We start from the raw sequence: 19,682 nt of genomic DNA, 5'->3' as shown, positions 1-19,682 counted from the left end.
GGCTAATTTTTGTATTTTTAGTAGAGACAGGGTTTCACCATGTTGGCCAGACTGATCTCAAACTCCTGAACTCAAGTGATCTGCCTGCCTCAGCCTCTGAAAGTGCTGGGACTACAGGCATGAGCCACCATCACCAGGCTCATGAATATAACTTCTTAAAAATTATTTTAAATTATTTCTTTGGGAAATAAGTTCATTCCAGTAGTAAGATTCTGAATCAAAGGAAACTGTCCAACATGTTTTAATCATAAATATAACAACAGTTCACTGCTATTTCATTATGACAGAAATATACAAAACCTCTTACTTTCAAAATGAACTATGCCATCAATCTGGTCAATAAATCCATTCATACGTCCTTCTGTTATCATTTGAGATGCTATCTTTTCTGCCTATTGGAGAGGAAAAAAAAACTCTGAGAAACTTGATCATATCTTTTAGTTATTTACATATGATAAGAGAACTGAAAGCTTCTGGTTTAACTAACATCACTAAACTTTACATATATGTTCACCTGCCACTAGAAGAGAAAATCTTGTAAATTTGTCTATTTCTCAATTCTTGCTGCGCATAGCCATTATTTTAAGTTAATTGGGATCTGTTTTCCTTGTGAGATTTTGGACAAGAATATAACTTTTTTACCATTTTCTTCTCTGCTCAAATGCAAATGATCAATTTTTCTTCTTACTGGGATCCACACCTCTAAAAAAACCCAAACAAACTAGTTTTTATTTTATTTCAATTTCCACAGTATTTGCTACCTCAGAAACTTTAAAAATTGAAAGGAAGAATAGATGTTGAAATTCAAAAACAAATTCAAAGAATTTAAAAGACAATTAAAAGGAAGTAAAAGGTCGGCTACCTAACTCTTAAAGATATATTTAGTGTTTACTATGCATAAGCAAACTGGATTGTCATTTATTAACCTGGTCATTTATTAATTCTGACCATCTTCACAATCAATCCTATCACTCCTGAACAGACTGTGACTAGCATTTATTGTTAAAAATATATTCACCTCCAATAGTCTTAGCAAGAGATCATACCTTAAAGTCTCAAGAAGAAAGTATATTTTAACAGTAACTTAAACCTTGACTCCCAAATTGTTCCTCCTTTACTGTGTATTGAATGTGTACAAGTGACAGAATTGTTAGAAAATTCTAATTAAAATTTCATTGCCGTTACAGTGGCTCATGCCTGTAATCCCAGCACTTTAGGAGACTGAGGCAGGAGGATCACTTGAGACCAGGAGTTCAAGAGCAGCCTGGGCAACATGTTTCTTTAAAAAAAAAAAAAAAAAATTAGCCAGGTGTGGTGATATGTACTTGTAGTACCAGCTATTTGGGAGGCTGAGGCAGGAAGATTGCTTGAACCCACGAATCTGAGGTAGCAGTAGGCTATGATCGAACCACTGCACTCCAACCTGGGTTACAGGGCAAGACCCTGTCTCTAAAAACAAAACAAACAGATAGACAAAAAAATTTCATTGCCAGAGAAAAGGGAATGTGACTGTATGAATGTAACTATATAACTTTTAAGGTTTACAAATTAGCTAAAAGTCAGGTTGACAGCTTAATTTTATTTTATTTTATTTTTTTATTTTTATTTTTTATTTATTTTTTTTTGAGACGGAGTTTCGCTCTTGTTACCCAGGCTGGAGTGCAATGGCGCGATCTCGGCTCACCGCAACCTCCGCCTCCTGGGTTCAGGCAATTCTCCTGCCTCAGCCTCCTGAGTAGCTGGGATTACAGGCATGCGCCACCATGCCCAGCTAATTTTTTGTATTTTTAGTAGAGACAGGGTTTCACCATGTTGACCAGGATGGTCTCGATCTCTTGACCTTGTGATCCACCCGCCTCGGCCTCCCAAAGTGCTGGGATTACAGGCTTGAGCCACCGCGCCCGGACTGAGTGTTGTATTTTTAGTAGAGACGGGGTTTCACCATGTTGACCAGGATGGTCTCGATCTCTTGACCTCGTGATCCACCCGCCTCGGCCTCCCACAGTGCTGGGATTACAGGCTTGAGCCACCGCGCCCGGACTGACTGCTTAATTTTATTTAAAATTAAGAGAATATTTTGTAAATGATACCTGCAACACATTGTAAATGCTTTCCAAGCTCATTCTTATTGGATAAAAAATTTAAAAATAAAAAATAAATGCCATTGGTACTTTGTTGAAATGTATACACAGCCAACCAAGCCCTATGACTAACAATAAAATTAAGTTCCCTAGTAAATCAGTCAACTTCTTAAGTTAAATCCAAGCACAGAAGATTGGAAATAGCCTGGAGTATTACCATATCATTCTCTGAAAAAGATGAAGCATTTAAACTATAAGTCAATCTAGGGCACAAAAAAGTAAGGCATTTATCAAAATCTTAGTCAGAAATCAAAAACTACTATACAGTAGATTTAAACAGACACCAAACAAAGATATTCTCAGAAAATGGGTGTCATAACCTGAAACTCCTGGAAGATTTCTATTCTAGGTCACCTTGTCACAAAACACAAAAAACACCAAAAACAATTACACTAATTAAAACACCAAAAACAGTTACACTAAGACAATTACACTAATAAACACTAGGCCTATTTTAACAGTTAAATAATTTATTTACATTTACTTGTGGCTTTTTATGTGTCATTCTGTTGTTTCCAACATTTATCAATTATATATTTTATTTTCTTATTATCTTAATAGTTACATCTCTTAACTTCCTTTTTATGTATTGGAATCAAGAAAATACCTTAGCCGCAGGAATCTCTAAAAGAGCTCCAAGTTCTTCGAAGGTAATATTATTATATAATTTACTTGCAGACAACAAATTGTGTTCAATAACAGCTCTGTCCAAGATGCTGGAACCTTAAACAAACATAAATAAGATGGTTACAAGTTTGAAACTAGTTTTACACTCTAAAAAGATGCATCATTTTTTCAGAAAATTTCTAGGCATGTAATAACTCATCCTCTTTACTCCTCTGATCAAAATTTTAAAAGTAACCAATGTATGATACAGTTTCATTAATGTACAATTAAATAGAAGTAACATTTAGCAAATGAGTGATGGGCAAATAATTATTAACTAAGTAAATAAATCTAACCATTTGGGTTTGGAATTTTGCTTCTTTATGCTATCAAATTCATTAATTTTTTGTTTTTTTGAAACAGAGTTTCACTCTGTTGCCCAGACTGGAGTACAGTGGCACGATCTCTGCTCACTGCAACTCTGCCTCCCAGGTTCAAGTGATTCTTGTGCCTCAGTCTCCCAAGTAGCTGGGACTACAGGTGCACACCACCACACCCAGCTAATTTTTTGTATTTTTAGTAGGGACAGGGTTTCACCATGTTGGCCAGGCTGCTCTCACCTGGCTTCAAGTGATCTACCCACATGGACCTCCAAATGTGCTGCCATTACAGGCATGAACTGAGGCATCTGGCCCATTAACTTTTCTTTCTACAAACAAACTTTTACTAGCAAGCAGCAGCACAACAATCATGCAACCTGTTCTGCAAGCCTGATAAACTGTCTGATGTCTATTCTTTTGAGCACTCCACAAGCATCAAACCAAGGCAAATGTGAGAAATATCCAGAAGGCACGATCAGGCTAACCTTCCAGAGAGATCAGGCATAGAATCCTCTTTTAGGTGAGATCATACGGTACCTGATAACATACTGGACCCAAGATCCCACTTTGAATGTATTAGATCACTGGGCTCACCAAGTGCTTACATATTTCTTCTGAATACTTACTACCATAATGGATTCAGGGGACAAAATATACTTAGAAACTTCAAGAGAAGTATTCTGAGAACGCCTTTTTCTTATAATGCCTCATTTCTCCTTTTCCAGAATTCCGCCCATGATCTGCTAGTTTTTCACTCAACTGCTATCTCCTACTCTCCCTTGCTGGTTCCTCCTTCTTTTCCTTATCTCGAATATTAGAGGGCTTAATTTTGCACCTGGATCTCTTTTTACCCAACATTGTCTCAATACCATCAAAATGCTGATAATGGTGAGATACATACTTCTAATCTAAATCTCCCTTTTGAACTCAGACATACCTACCTAAATTAAATCTCCAATTCAGTAATTTACAAATATCTCAAATTTAATATGTTCAAAAAAGCAGCCAGGCACAGTAATTACCATGTAATTACTGCACAGTAATTACCCATGTAATCCCAGCACTTTGGGAAGCCAAGACGAGAGGACTGCTTGAGCACAGGAGTTCAAGACCAGTCTGGGCAACATGGAAAGACCCTGTCTCTACAAAAGAATTCAAAGATTAGCAGGGTGTGGTGGCACACGCCTATAGTCCAAGCTACTGGGGAGGTGGAGGTAGAGGTGGAGGGATCATTTAAGCCCAAGAGGTCAAGGCTGCAGTGAGATGTGGCATCATGCCAGCCCCAGCCTGGGCAAAAGAGCGAGACCCTGTCTCAAAAAAAAAAAAAAAGGACTGCATAGCCAGGCACAGTGGCTCATATCTGTAATCCCAGTGCTTTGGAAGGCTGAGGTGGGAGGATTGCTTCAGGCCAGGAGTTCAAGAGTAGCCTGGGCAACATAGTGAGACCCCAACTCTACAAAAAACTAAAAAAGTAACCGGGCACAGTGATTAAAAAATTAAAAAATTAACCAAGCATGGTGATTAAAAAATTAACCAGGCATGGTGTACTTCCAGCCACTTTGTTCCAGCCTGCAGCAGGCCATGATTGCACCACTGCACTCTAACCTGGGCAACAGAGCACAACTGTGACTAACAAAAAAAAAGGAAAAAGAATAAAAACTCTCCTCAGTTGGTTCCTCTCCCAATCTATCAGTACAGCAGGCAGAGGGGAGGCAAGAATAAGGAGTTTAATAGGTACAGAGTTTCAGTTGGGAAAATGTAAAAGGTCTGGAAATGGATGTTGGTGATGGTTGCACAACAATGTGAAAGTACTTAATGCCACAGAACTGTACACCTAAAAATGATTAAAATGGGAATTTTTATGTTATATATATTCTATCACAATTTTTTTGTGCCTGGGGCAATCACGTCTCACTGCAGCCTTGACCTCCTGGGCTCAAGCAATCCTCCCACCTCAGCCTCCCCAATTGCTAGAACCACAGGCATACACCACCATGCCTGGCTGTTTTTCTTTATATTTTGTAGAGCTGAGGCCTCACTATGTTGCACAGGCTCGTCTGAAACTCCCAGGCTCAAGCAACGCTCCCACCTTAGCCTCCCAAAGTGCTGGGATTACAGGCGTGAGCCACTGTGCCCAGCCATATATATATATATATACATGGTACAGCAGTATATCCAGTTTAAAAGATTGTATGGTGGGCACGGTGGCTCACGCCTATAATTCCAACATTTTGGGAGGCAGAGGCAGGTGGATCACCTGAGGTCAGGAGTTCTAGACCAACCTGACTAACGAGGAGAAACCCATCTCTACTGAAAATACAAAATTAGCCAGGCATGGTGGGGCATGCCTGTAATCCCAGCTACTCAGGAGGCTGAGGCAGGAAAATTGCTTGAATCCGGGAGGCAGAGATTGGGGTGAACAGAGATCGTGCCATTGCACTGCAGCCTGGGCAACAAGAGCAAAACTCTGTCTCAAAAGGAAAAAAAAAAAAAGACTGCTTCTTTAGGTGGGAAGGGAGAAAATAAAAATGTTGTAGTTAACTTTTTAGAAATCTTATTTCTCAAAATTATCTATGGGATAAGTGGAAAATTATTACTACACTCATTTAGTAGTTCAAAAATATAAACAGTGCTTAGTAGTGGCAGACGTAAAATTCCCCAAAGGTAGAAGTTATAAAAATCTATGTATCCACAAAAATCAAGTATATTTCTATATACCCTCAACGAACAGGCAGAAAATGAAATTAAGAAAATAATTTTATCTAAAACAGCATCAAAAAGGGCAAAGTTCTTAGGAATAAAAATGCAAACATTATAGTCTACAAAGTATAAAACGTTGAAAGAAATTAAAGAAGATTTAAATAAACAGAAAAACATAGAAGTCTAAAATAGTCAAGATGGCAATGGTCCTCAATTTGATCTACAGATTTAATGCAGTTCCACTATGAATATCCTAGCTGGTTTCTTTGCAGAAATTGACAAGCTGACACCAAAACTCATAAGGAAATTCAAGGGACCAAAAAAAGCTAAAACAATCTTTAAAAAGAACAAAGTTGGATTCACACATCCCAATTTCAAAATTTCCTACGCAGATACAGCAACCAAAACAGTATAGTGCTTGCATAAAGATAGACATATGTATTAGTGGAATAGAATTGAGGGTCCATAAATAAACGCTCACATTTACGATTGACTGATGATAAGCAAGGGTGCCATGACAATTCAAAGGGGCAAAAGTAACAGTCTTTTCAACAAATAGCGCTGGGTCAACTGGATATCCACATGCTAAAGAATAAAGTTGGACCCCTACCTCACACAACATGCAAAAATTAACTCAAAATGAATCAAAGATCTAAATGTAAGTGCTAGAACTATAAAACTTTTAGAATAAAACAAAGCAAGTTTTCTTCATGACCTTGGATTAGGCAGTGATTTCTTCAATATGACACCTAACTATCACACAACAACAACAAAAACAAATAAACTGTACTTCAAAATTTAAAACTTTTGTGTTTCAAAGGATATCACCAAAAAAGTGAAGAGATAACACACAGAATGGGAGAAAACATTCGTAATCCTTTACTAATAAGAGACTTGTATCTAAACTACATAAAGAATTCTTACAATTCTATGATAAAATGACAACCTAATTTAAAAATTGGCAAAGGATTTGAACAGACATTCCTCTGAAGAAGATACACAAATGGCCAGTTAGCACATGAAAAGGTATTCAACATAACTACCTATCAGGAAAATGCAAATCAAAATCACACTAGAATGCCTAACTTAAAAAGGCACATAATAATAAGTGCAGAGAGGACGGGGCATGATGGCTTATGCCTGCAATCCCAACACTTTGGGAGGCCTAGGACTAGGCCCAAGCAGTTCAAAAACAATTTAGGCAACAAAATGAGACTCTGTCTCTACAAGATACAAAAATTATCTGGGCATGATGGCATATACCAGTAGTCCCACCTACTCAGGAGGCTGAGATGGAAAGATCATTTGAACATAGGCAGTCGAGCTGTAGCGAGCCGTGACTGTGCCACTGTACCAGCCTAGGTAACAGAGTGAGACTCTGTCTCAAAATACTAAGTGTGGATGAGAATGCGGAGAAATTGGAACCTTCGCACACAGGTGGAGGAACTATAAAATGGAGCAACTGCTTTGGAAAACAGTCTGGCAGCTCCCTAAAAGCCTAATAAACACAGAGTTATTATATAACTCAGTAATTCCATTCCTAGGTACATACTCAAGAGAATAAAAACCTATATCCTTACAAAAACTTTTACATCAGCTGGACAGAGTGGCTCATCCCTGTAATTCCAGTATTTTGGGAGGCAGAGATGGGTGGATCGCTTCAGTCCAAGAATTGAAGGCCAGCGTGCGCAACATGGCAAAACCCTGACTCTGCAAACAATACAAAAAATTAGCCAGGTATGGTAGTGCATGCCTGGCTACCTGGAAGGCTGAGGTGGGAGGATCATCTAAGCCTGAGAGATCAAGGCTGCAGCAGTAAGCCATGATGCTACCACTGCACTCCAGCCTAGGCCACAGAGTGAGACCCTGTCTCAAAAAGAAAAAAAAAAAAACCTTTTATATGAATGTTCATAGTAACATTATTAACAGTCCCAAAGTGTAAACAACCTCAATGTCTACAAACTGATGAATAAACAAGATGGTACATCCATATAATTTATTTGGCAATAAAAAGGAACGAAGTGCTGATCCATATTAAAACATGAATGAATCTTGGAAAAATTATGCTAAGTGAAAGAAGCCAGTCACAAAAGGCCTTATTTTGTAGGATTCCATTTATATTAAATGACGAAAATAGACAAATCTACAGAGCAGAAAGCCGGCAATAGTGATATTGCACAACTGATAATATACCAAAAACCACTGAAATGTAATTTTTTTTAAAAAAAACTTGCTAGCCTAGGGTTGTAATACCTTATGCAAAAATGCCCAAAAATGTCTAAGAGAAACAGTAAGGTTTAAAATGGAAGAGGAAGAAAACAAACATCTTTCCCCAATATACAGTCCCAGGTGACAATCACTTGCTCCACAGAGATCCTAGTAAATATGTTTCTTTTCTGAAAACAATTATCAAATTAATTATATATTTTCACTTTTCTCTCATGGTCAGAAAGCTCAAGTCAAATCTGAAGCCCAATTATATCAATTCTGGAAAATTTTAAAAGTTTGTCTCGCCTTTGAATTGTGTAGCAGACATCTTTCAAAAAGAACGTATAGCTGTCCAGAATATGCAGACTTTAAAAGTAAAATTAACAGTAAATTTTACTTTAAAAGAATTTAAAAGTAAAAAGGAGAACCAGGAGTAGCAACAATGAAAATACATACATACTATTCACAGGTAGGCCACAAATTTAATTTGAAGCTTTCTAGCAGCCAGCCAAAATAAGAAAATCAATGAGTTTATCAATTCACAGTGTGTTTAAATAAGGTAAAAAACAAATTGCTCAGAAGAATCACAACTAAGATTAAGGCCAGAAAGGAATTTTTCCTAAGGATATACATAAAAAATATCCTATGGAAATAAAAAGTCTCCTTCAGATAGAAAGATGAGAATCAACTGACTTGCTTCTTAACATGTAATTAAATGAAAGCAACTCAATGGGAGGTCAATACAATGCCTTCACTGGTCTGGTTTAACTCAGGACAGTAAATTTGCGTGACGTGTACATCCTTCATTCAGCCTCTACATAAATGACTCTTTACAGCTAATTTCTCTTCTCTATAGGATGACAATGAACCCAAGGCAGTGAGTCTAACAGATCTGCATATTCTTTTTTTTTTTTTTTGAGACAGCATCTTGCTCTGTTGCCCAAGCTGGAGTGCAGTTGTGCAGTCTTGGCTCACCGCAACCTCCAGGTTCAAGCAATTTCCTTCCTCAGCCTCCCGAGTAGCTGGGATTACAGGCACCTGCCACAACACCTGGCTCATTTTTGTATTTTTAATAGAGATGGGGTTTCACCATGTTGGCCAGGCTGGTCTCAAACTCCTGACCTCAGGTGATCTGCCCACCTTGGCCTTACAAAGTGCTGGGATTACAGGCATGAGCCACCGTGCCAAGCCCAGATATGCATATTGCTCTTGACCTTTTGCATGTTTCTGGTTGTCCTACATCTGTATTTTTATTATTGTGTGAGTTATCATTACAAACTACTTTAAAACCTCTGTAGACAATCCTAGATAAAAATATATGTTATGAAGAAGTAACTATTCTTTCCTGGCCAAGGCAGTGTGACTTAAGCAAATACATCCCACATCGCCCTTAACTAGGAGATAAAACAGTTAGTTCTATTCCTATTGGCAACACTTTACACTGAGTAACCTTGGGACAAACTACTAAGCCAAATTTTGCTCTAACATAGAACAGGATAATTATGTTCTGTTATAATTTAACGCTAAGATTAATTTTTTGGCTCTTGTCGCCTAGGCTGGAGTCTACTGGAACGATCTTGACTCACTGCAACCTCCGCCTGCTGGGTTCAAGTGATTGTCACACTTCAGCCTCCTGAGTAGCTGGGATTATAGGCACCTGCCACCACACCCAGCTAATTTTTGTATTATTAGTAGAGATGGAGTTTCACCATGTTGCCCAGGCTGGTCTCAAACTCCTAATCTTAGGTGATCCACCCGCCTCAGCCTCCCAAAGTGTTGGGATTACAGGCATGAGCCACTGCGCCTGGCAGATGACGCTTAAGTTACTTACAAATGGTTTGAGTATTTTTTTAAGTCAGGCATTATAAGCATAGTCTATAATTTTTCTGCTTTTACAGTTTCCAAAAAATGCATTATTTCACAAAGTACTTTATGACAGGGCTATTATTTTTAATACCATAAGCCCAAGATCTGTAGGCACTTATCTTCAGTCAATAATTCCTCTTTTTAGCCAGGCACAGTGGCTCACACCTGTAATCCCAGCACTTTGCAAGGCTGAGGCAAGCGGATCACTTGAGACCAGGAGTTCACGACCAGCCTGGCCAAAATGGTGAAACCCTGTCTCTACTAAAAATACAAAATTAGCTGGGTGTGGTGGCACATGCCTGTAATCCCAGCTACTCAGGAGGCAGAGGTAGGAGAATTGCTTGAACCTGGGAGGCGAAGGTTGTAATGAGCCAAGACTGTACCATTGCACTCCAGCCTGGGCAATAAGAGTGAAACTCTTATCTCAAAAGAAAATAAAAAATAAAAATAATTCCTTTTTTTAATGAGGAAATGTTATATAAAATTATTATTAAAAGACAGCAAGATGCTTCTAATTTAACATGATTTCCACTAGTCTGTGCCTAAATACTGACTACCATATACACATAAGACATGATCATTACCATCAGCTGTAGTTGCTTTTTGGTGAGGCATCAGCATGGCAGCGAATTCTTGAAGCTGATTTCCCCTGATGATCCTATCCAGGTACATTTTCTCTAGTATCCCATAGGCAGCAAGTTGCTGGCACCTTTCATCCTTAAAAAGAGTAGCTAGCATCCGAGAACGCTGCTGTCCTAAAGGAAACAAATGAGCATCAAATGTTTTTACCATGTTTCATCAGAAAAAAAAAATCTATCTTACAACTTCATTTTTGCCTACTAAATATACAGTCAATACTCATTATTCATGGTAATTATGGTCTGTAGTCACTGACAACGCTGAATTATCAAACACCAACCTGCTACTCCTATGGGAATATAAGGTTAGGTTCTTGTGAGCATCTGGTCACAACATTTTTGTCTGCCAATTAATCTGTAACCTTGTTTTATGTGTGTTTCTGTTTAAAGACATCCTATTTAATATATACTGTTGATTCATTAACATTGAACTCACGGCCAACACTATAAATCATACATAAATGAAGCTATCTAACACACATATTTTCTCCATAAGGCGCTTAAGAACACCTCCCAGACAGCACTTCAGCACTATGGCCTGCTGCCATTTTAAACAGCAAAATCACTGACAACAGAACAAAAGTGTGAACAACGTGATCTTAAACAGATCATGAAAAGGACATCTGTGTACATTATAAAAGTAAAACAGCAAGCAGGGAATCTGCATGTTCAACCTCAAGTGGAAACATGTGTCAGGACATTCAAATATTTTGCCACCCTGCACATATCTGCAAAGGACTGTGGAAGTGCTCCAAGTATTGACTTTGAAATTATGAATAAATTTTAGCAAGGAGGAAAATTTAGAAACATGGAATCCACAGATAAAGAGGAGCAACTATATAGCCATCCACGAAAAATTTGGGATAGATGCCAAAATGTTACAAGTGGTTGGAAGAACAAATGATTTCTATTTTCCTTTTCTTATTTGTATTTCTATAATAAACATTCATTATTTTGTTAATTAAAAATTTACAAAAGATGAAAAAATATCTGATAGGAAACTTAATATTCATAGTTTCAATTTATATTTTCTAGGACCTTTAGTGACAACTGATGACATTAAAAAATCAAACTCATTAAAATGATCCTATCAATGACCTTTTTCTTTTTAAATATATTTCTAGCTCTTTTTACCAAAAGAGCCTAACCACAATGACACCCAGAAGCAATGAGCATATCTACTCATATCTACATATCCAAATCTTGGTAGCTCATTAAAAAGAGATAGGAATTCTTGAAAAATAGCTGATTTCAAGTCTGAGGCGGGGAAAACACAAGATAAATCCAAGTCATCTTTTTCTACTGATTTGCAGGAAGTATTCAAAGATTAACGGGGCCATGTCAAAAAGACAGAATCGGCCAGGCACGGTGGCTCATGCTTGTAATCCCAGCATGTTGGGAGATCAAGATGGAGGGATTCCTTGAAGCCAGGAGTTTGAGGCTACCCTGGCCAACATAGCAAGACCTCATCTCCAAAAAAAAAAAAAAAAAAAGACATAATCTAGTCATGTTTGGAACAATTTGATCATCAAAAAGAATAACAATTGTAATTTATTGTCATACACTGAATAAATAAAAAGGTGAGTCAAATATACAAGAATGTTCATAGCAGTACTATTCCTAGCAGCCAATAAGAAATTAGTATAAATGAATTGTGGTATATTCATACAATGGAATATTATATAACAAGGAAAATGAAGAGAGTACAACTACACATAGCCATATGGATATATTTCATAAAACTGAGCAAAAGAAGCAAGACAAGAAAGAATACACTATATGATTTCACTTATCAACAAAAATAAGGCTAATAATAGTGATTACTATCGTAAGGTTAGGAGTTGGGGCTAGTGACTTGTAGAAAGCATAAAAAAGGCCTCTGGGGTGTTGGTAATATTTTGTTTCTTGTTCTGGATGTTGACTACATGGAGGTGCTGAGTTTGTGAAAATTCATCAAGCTATATACTTTTGACATGTGTACTTTTCCTGTGTGTATATCATACCAACAGAAAATAAGCAGGGAAAAAAAAGTACAAAGTAAAAAGTTCCAAATAAAAGTACAAAAAAGGGAAAAAAAGTTCACGCAGTAGAAGCAGCAAATCACCATTCTGTAACATACAATGTAATGAGTGACCCAAGCAAGGATTATTATTAATTTTTTTTCTTTGATACGGAGTTTCACTTGTGTTGCCCAGGCTGGAGTGCGATGGCGTGATCTCTGCTCACCGCAACCTCTGCTTCCCGGGTTCAAGCAATTCTCCTGCTTCAGGCTCCCAAGTAGCTGTGGTTACAGGCATGCGCCACCACGCCCAGCTAATTTTGAATTTTTAGTGGAGACGGGGTTTCTCCATGTTGGTCAGGCTGGTCTCGAACTCCTGACCTCAGGTGATCTGCCCACCTCGGCCTCCCAAAGTGCTAGGATTACAGGCATGAGCTACTGCACCCAACCCCATGCAGGATTATTAATGGATGATAATTTATTATGTAAAAGAAAGTAGAGAACAGAAGGGTTTTGTTTTTTGTTTTTTCTTTGAGATGGGGTTTCACCATATTGGCCAGGATGGTCTCAATCTCCTGACCTTGTGGTCCACCCATCTCGGCCTCCCAGAGTGCTGGGATTACAGGCATGAGCGACCTCACCCAGCGAGAACAAGTTTTAGTATCATGGAACACAAAAAGTTTATTGATATGGTTTCAGATTCCACATTGCTACTAACATGTAAGAAACCAATCATTTGTCAGCCAGGCATGGTGGCTCATGCCTGTAATTCCAGCACTTTGGGAGGCCAAAACAGGCAGATCACAAGGTCAAGAGTTGGAGACCAGCCTGGCTAACATGGTGAAACCCCGTCTCCACAAAAATTAAAAAATTGGCCAGGCATGGTGGCACATGCCTGTAATACCAGCTACTCAGGAGGCCAAGGCAGGAGAATTGCTTAAACTCAGGAGGCAGAGGTGGCAGTGAGCCGAGATCATGCCACTGCACCCCAGCCTGGGCAACACGGTGAGACTCCGTCTCAAAAAAAAAAAGAAAAAAGAAACTATACCATCTATCAAGTATAGTACCAAAGAATATCCGTGATTACCTGAAAATGTGATTAAAATGTGCTTAACTTTTCCAGCTACATGTCTGTGTGAGGCTGAATTTTCTTCATATACTTTAACTAAAACAACCTATCAAAATGAAGTGAATGTGGAAGTACCTATAAGAATTGAGCTATTTCCTATTAAGCTAGACAGTGAAAAAAAATTTTAAATGTAAAACAATTCCATTCTCAGTAACATTTTTTGCTTTGGAAAAAATATAGTTATTTTTCATAAAACTATGTCATTTATGTTTATATGAAATGGGTCTATTACTGTTAATTTAAAATAAATTAATAAATTTTCTTAAATTACTCACTTAATTTCTAATAATCAGTAGATATAATCTACATAAACAAAAGTTTTCTGGTTCTCAATACTTTTTCAGAGTGTAAAAAGGTCCTGACACCAAGGAATTTAAGAACCTAAAGTACTGAAAGAAAACATGGGGGAACTTAAAACTACATATCATTTCATGGTAGGGAAGACTTTTTTAAGCAAGTCAACAAAACCCAGAAGCCATTAAAGAAAGATTAATAAATGTAATTAAGTAAAATTTTGAGACGGAGTTTCGCTCATGTTACCCAGGCTGGAGTGCAATGGCGCGATCTCGGCTCACCGCAACCTCCGCCCCCTGGGTTCAGGCAATTCTCCTGCCTCAACCTCCTGAGTAGCTGGGATTACAGGCACGCGCCACCATGCCCGGCTAATTTTTTTTTGTATTTTTAGTAGAGACGGGGTTTCACCATGTTGACCAGGATGGTCTCGATCTCTTGACCTCATGATCCACCCACCTCGGCCTCCCAAAGTGCTGGGATTACAGGCGTGAGCCACCGCGCCCGGCCTAATTAAGTAAAAATTTAAAGGTTCTGCATGGCAAAAATGTCATAAATAAAACCAAAAAGGAGACAAGTCAGGAAAATTTTTGATTTTCCTTTATATCTAAAGAGCTTTTACAAGTCACCCAGAAAAAGCAAACAACTCAAAAAATGGCCAATTGACATAAATGTATAATTCACTCAATAAAGAAATACAGATTTTTCAACAATTTTTTAAACATATGAAAAATGCTCAAGGATTCATAAATGCAAATTAAACCTAAAGTGAGATACTGTTTTCATGTACCAGATCAGAAAAGATTTTTTTAAAAAGCGAAAAGAAAATTTTTTTAAAAAGTGGTAATCCCTGTGTGAGGAATCAGGAGCTCATGAATGTTTCTGTTTGGAGTGTAACAGTACAGGGCAATGTGTAACATCTATCAAAAATTCAGAAGTATGTACCTCTGGATCCAGAAAGTTAACCTATACATATACTCATACATGTGCATAATCACTATAGCGCTGTGACTGACTGAATTATGATAAGGCCAGACAACAAAATCAAAAAGAGTGAGTTATATATGCTGACATGTAAAGATCACTATGATGATGTATATAGTTATAATAAAAAGGCAAGTTGCAAAAGTGTGTATACCGTGCTACCATTTGTATTGAAAGAAATGTAAGAAACCGGTAAAAGTTCTTTAGAAAAAGAAGCAGTACCATGTTCATGTACTGCCTTTTCAATAACAAAAAATAAAATAAATAAGATTACTAGTCTATAAAGAATAAAATGGGAGGCCGGGCGCGGTGGCTCAAGCCTGTAATCCCAGCACTATGGGAGGCCAAGGCGGGTGGATCACGAGGTCAAGAGATCGAGACCATCCTGGTCAACATGGTGAAACCCCATCTCTACTAAAAATACAAAAAATTAGCTGGGCATGGTGGTGCGTGCCTGTAATCCCAGCTACTCAGGAGGCTGAGGCAGGAGAATTGCCTGAACCCAGGAGGCGGAGGTTGCGGTGAGCTGAGATCGCGCCATTGCACTCCAACCTGGGTAACATAAGTGAAACTCCGTCTCAAAAAAAAAAAAAAGAATAAAATGGGATGGGGGTAGTGGCTCACACCTGTAATCTCAGCACTTTGGGAGGCCAAGGCAGGTGGATCACTTGAGCCCAGGAGCCCAAAACAAGACTGGGTAACATGAAGAAACTCCATCTCTACAAAAATACAAAAAAAAGCCAGGTGCAGTGGCTCACGCCTGTAATCCCAGCACTTTGGGAGGCCGAGACGGTCGGATTACGAGGTCAAGAGATTGAGACCATGCTGGCCAATATAGTGAAACCCCGTCTCTGCTAAGATACAAAAATTAGCTGGGGGTGGTGGCACACGCCTCAGCTACTCGGAAGGCTGAGGCAGGAGAATTGCTTGAACCCAGGGGACGGAAGTTGCAGTGAGCTGAGATTGCGCCACCGCACTCCAGCCTGGCGCCTGGTGACAAAGCAAGGCTCTGTCCCAAAAAAAAATACAAAAACATTAGCTGGGCATGGTGGTGTGTGCCTATAGTTCCAGCTACTTGGGAGGCTAAGATGGGAGGATCACTCAAGTACAGGAGGTTGAGGTTGTAGTGAGCAGTGATTGTGCAACTGCACTCCAGCCTGGGTGATAGAGTGATTTAAGAAAAGCTATGGGTAGGCCAGGCGTGGTGGTTCACACCTGTAATCCTAGCACTTTGGGAAGCTAAGGCGGGTGGATCATGAGGTCAGGAGTTCGAGACCAGCCTGGCCACCATGGTGAAACCCCAACTCTACTAAAAATACAAAAATTAGCTGGGTATTGCGGCAGGCACCTGTAGTCCCAGCTGCTCAGGAGGCTGAAGCAGGAGAATCCCTTGAACCTTGGAGGCAGAGGTTGCGGTGAGCCGAGATGGCGCCACTGCACTCCAGCCTGGGCGACAGAGTGAGACTACTTCTCAAAAAAAAAAAAAGGAAAGAAAGAAAAGCTATGGTTTAGAATTAGAATTAGCATTTCCTCTTAATGCCCTTTCTACTTCATAAGTGATTTACATGCTATAACTTAGTAAAAAAAACAAAGAATATTTGTTACATGTATTGAAGAAAAGGATGAATACCAGATCTAAAACTGAGGTTTGAAAGTTTAAAAAAATTCCAAAAGCAGTACATTAATTATCATTTCATCAATCTATAGATTTTTTGTTTTACTCTGCATAATTCTCACTTAATTTGATATCCATTTCTTTCTTTCTTTTTTTTTTTAATTTTTATTTTTATAAGAGACAGGGTTTCACCATGCTGGTCAGGCTGATCTCGAACTCCTGACCTCAGGTAATCCACCTGCCTAGACATCCCAAAGTGCCGGGATAACAGGTGTGAGCCACCATGCCCAGCCGATGTTCATTTCTTTAGTAAAATTTTAGAACTAAACTTTACATTATCTCTTTTAACTATTCTTAACACATATGCATAATAGACTGATATGAGCACATTAAATTATTTTAACAAATCATTTTATTTCTGTTTTTATTTAAACACTTAAACTACATTTACTATAAGTGTATTAAGACATCCCTTTGAAGAATAGTTCCTTGTTAAATTTCCCAATAGTAAACAACCTCAAGTTATCAAGCAAAGATAACTGTTCATTTAAGCATAAATTACTACGTGTTTACCTGCTGATGCTAAGATGGTACAGTGCAAAGCATGTTTTAAGGCCTCTAGTCTTTCACTTTCATGGACTATTGTCTTGTAAGAGAGCTCATTGTACCTTTGTGCAGCTTCAATGAATTTTCTTCTATAATCAAGAACACGTGCATAGCATACCTACAGAGGGAAAATGTTTCAATTAGGGGAAAAATTTAAAAGAGTAAAAAAAAAAAAAAAACAGAGAAAGAATTTCTAATATTTAAGAGCACCTATCAGATGTTCTGGAACATCTTAGTATGTCACAATTTCTCCAGTACAAAATTAATTCCAAATCAACTCAGCTGTTACCTTATAGTGTATCTGTAACTGTTCATTGGTTGATTCATTCTGAAGCAATGATGCTCGATTTATGTAAGCCTCCGCCTGGACTGGATCATCATCCTCCAGATATAGCCTAGCAATCTTCAAGTAAGTCTCCAGTTTATAATCTACATTGTACTGTCTAGGATGTAACAGAAAAACACATAATGAGTCAACATTTTGTCAAGAAAATTTTAGTAATAATAGAAGATATGTTGTTTTTGCCTCATATATATTCTGGTACCATAAGGGAATCAAACTTTTTACTGCATTATACAAAAACTAAAAAGTAAGTTTTCTTGAATTTTTATCATCATTGATTCCATTATATCTTAGCTGCTTTTAATCCTCAGATAATCTTACCAGCTAAAGCTCTTACAAGAACAACTTCCCAGTTTAGGGGCATATCATATACGACTAGTGAGACAACCTTCCTAGAAAACAATTTGGAAATATGCTCTCCAACCATCTGTTGAATCCTTTAAAACACATATACCCTTAACCCACTATACATTTATCTTTAGAAAATAAGTCCTAAGGCCAGGCATGGTGGCTCATGCCCATAATCCCAGCAATTTGGGAGACCGAGGCAGGTGGATCACCTGAGGTCAGGAGTTTTGAGACCAGCCTGACCAACATGGTGAAACCCTATCTCTACTAAAAATACGAAAAATTAGCCAGGCGTGATGGCACACACTTGTAATCCCAGCTACTCAGGAGGCTGAAACGGGAGAATCCCTTGAACCCAGGAGGCGGAGGTCGCAGTGAGCCAATATCGTCCCATTGTACTCCAGCCTGGGGGACAGGGCGAGACTTCATCTCAAAAAAAAAAAATCAAGAAAAGAAAACCTAAAAAGATAGCCAGGGATGTCCACACGTATGCATCTAAAATGATATTCATTTGTAAAGTTATTTATAAATATCTATGCTAGGAAAAAAATGGAAATCACCCATTATCACATTATTGGTGACCAAGTTGTCATGCATAAAAATGGTAGAATACTGTATAATTATAATCATTATTATGTGATAACAGTCACCATGTATTTTTGCTAAATAAAAAAACTAGATACAACAGCATGTAAAAAACTATTAAAATATATTTCTATACACATATATCAAAATAGTAACAGCAATTATCTGTGGGTAATGAGATTATAAGTGGTTTTCATTTTCTCCTTCATCTCCATGGTCACATTTTATGCCAGAAATACATAACTGAAGATCTCACATAATTCAAAACTCATATAATTAAAGATTAATCCTATCAGAAAAATTCGATTTATCTGTAAAAGTTGTGCCACCATGTGGCAAGAACACAGAGTTTATAATTCACTTGGCCCCAGCTTTGAAAATAATTCTATACTTTATTGACTTGGGAGGGAAGGGAATGGGAGGAGAAATTTACACAACTTTGTTTTGCATATATTAATATTCTGTATTGTTTTCCATTCACAATTCAAATTTACATTAATTGCTATGTATAGCACTATACTCGAATTTTCCAATTTTTTTGCCATGTAACTGTTATATCAATTACTTTCATAATCAGAATGAATGATTTTTTGAAAGAAAAAGTTTCCATTTATTCAAAGTCTACATTTAGTCACTTTAACTTGTTTAGAAAACCAATGATATTTTTATCTCTTTGGTTTCCTCACAGATAAGCTAGAGTACTATTAAAATGATAATTATGACCATTGAAAAAAACAATATATAATTTTATATTTATTTCAACTACCACTGAAAATAAATCAATTGCCCTGTGCTAGGGAGAAAATATAAGATCAAAGCAATCAAGAAAACCCTTCAAATTATTAAGGGGACCCTGAAATGCGAAATTCAACATCTACATATGAAGGCTTTTTTTTTTTTTTTTTTTTAAACTGGTTGCTTTTTCAAGATGCATCATTACCTAGTAATTTCACAAATAATGCACAAAAGGCAAGATGTCTGAAGCAGTGTCTGCCTCACTATTGCAAATACTAATGAAGATCAAAGAAAGAATCCCTCCTTCACAGGTGAAGTAGAGAGTAAAGGAGTAGAGAGGCAGCTGAAGATATTTTTAAGTCCTTCACAGTTGGTGCCATTTTATACTTGCCAACTCGAGGAAGTGTTTTCAATAAAATAACCAACAGTCTCACACCTTTCATCCTTCTCATACAATATACTTAGGAGAAATGTTTCATAAAGAACTATAAATTTTTTTTTTTTTTTT

At 37.7% G+C, this 19,682-nt stretch overlaps 1 protein-coding gene across 1 annotated transcript in view; it reads right to left on the bottom strand.

Moving 5' to 3' along the window:
• COPS4 (COP9 signalosome subunit 4) overlaps window positions 1-19,682 on the bottom strand; it is a 52,041-nt gene that overhangs the window by 11,273 nt on the left and 21,086 nt on the right. Inside the window, exons 5-9 of the mRNA XM_017530234.1 lie at window positions 17,453-17,606; window positions 17,131-17,281; window positions 10,486-10,656; window positions 2,749-2,864; window positions 308-392 (exon numbers count right to left, since the gene is read on the bottom strand). Coding sequence (XP_017385723.1) covers window positions 308-392; window positions 2,749-2,864; window positions 10,486-10,656; window positions 17,131-17,281; window positions 17,453-17,606 — 677 coding nt within the window. The remainder of the gene's footprint in view (window positions 1-307; window positions 393-2,748; window positions 2,865-10,485; window positions 10,657-17,130; window positions 17,282-17,452; window positions 17,607-19,682) is intronic.

Source organism: Cebus imitator, unplaced genomic scaffold, assembly GCF_001604975.1.
Source record: "Cebus imitator isolate Cc_AM_T3 unplaced genomic scaffold, Cebus_imitator-1.0 Scaffold64, whole genome shotgun sequence".
NCBI classification, from domain to species: domain Eukaryota; kingdom Metazoa; phylum Chordata; class Mammalia; order Primates; family Cebidae; genus Cebus; species Cebus imitator.
Note: the sequence above shows the minus strand (reverse complement) of the source record. Positions and strands in the feature narration are given on the sequence as shown.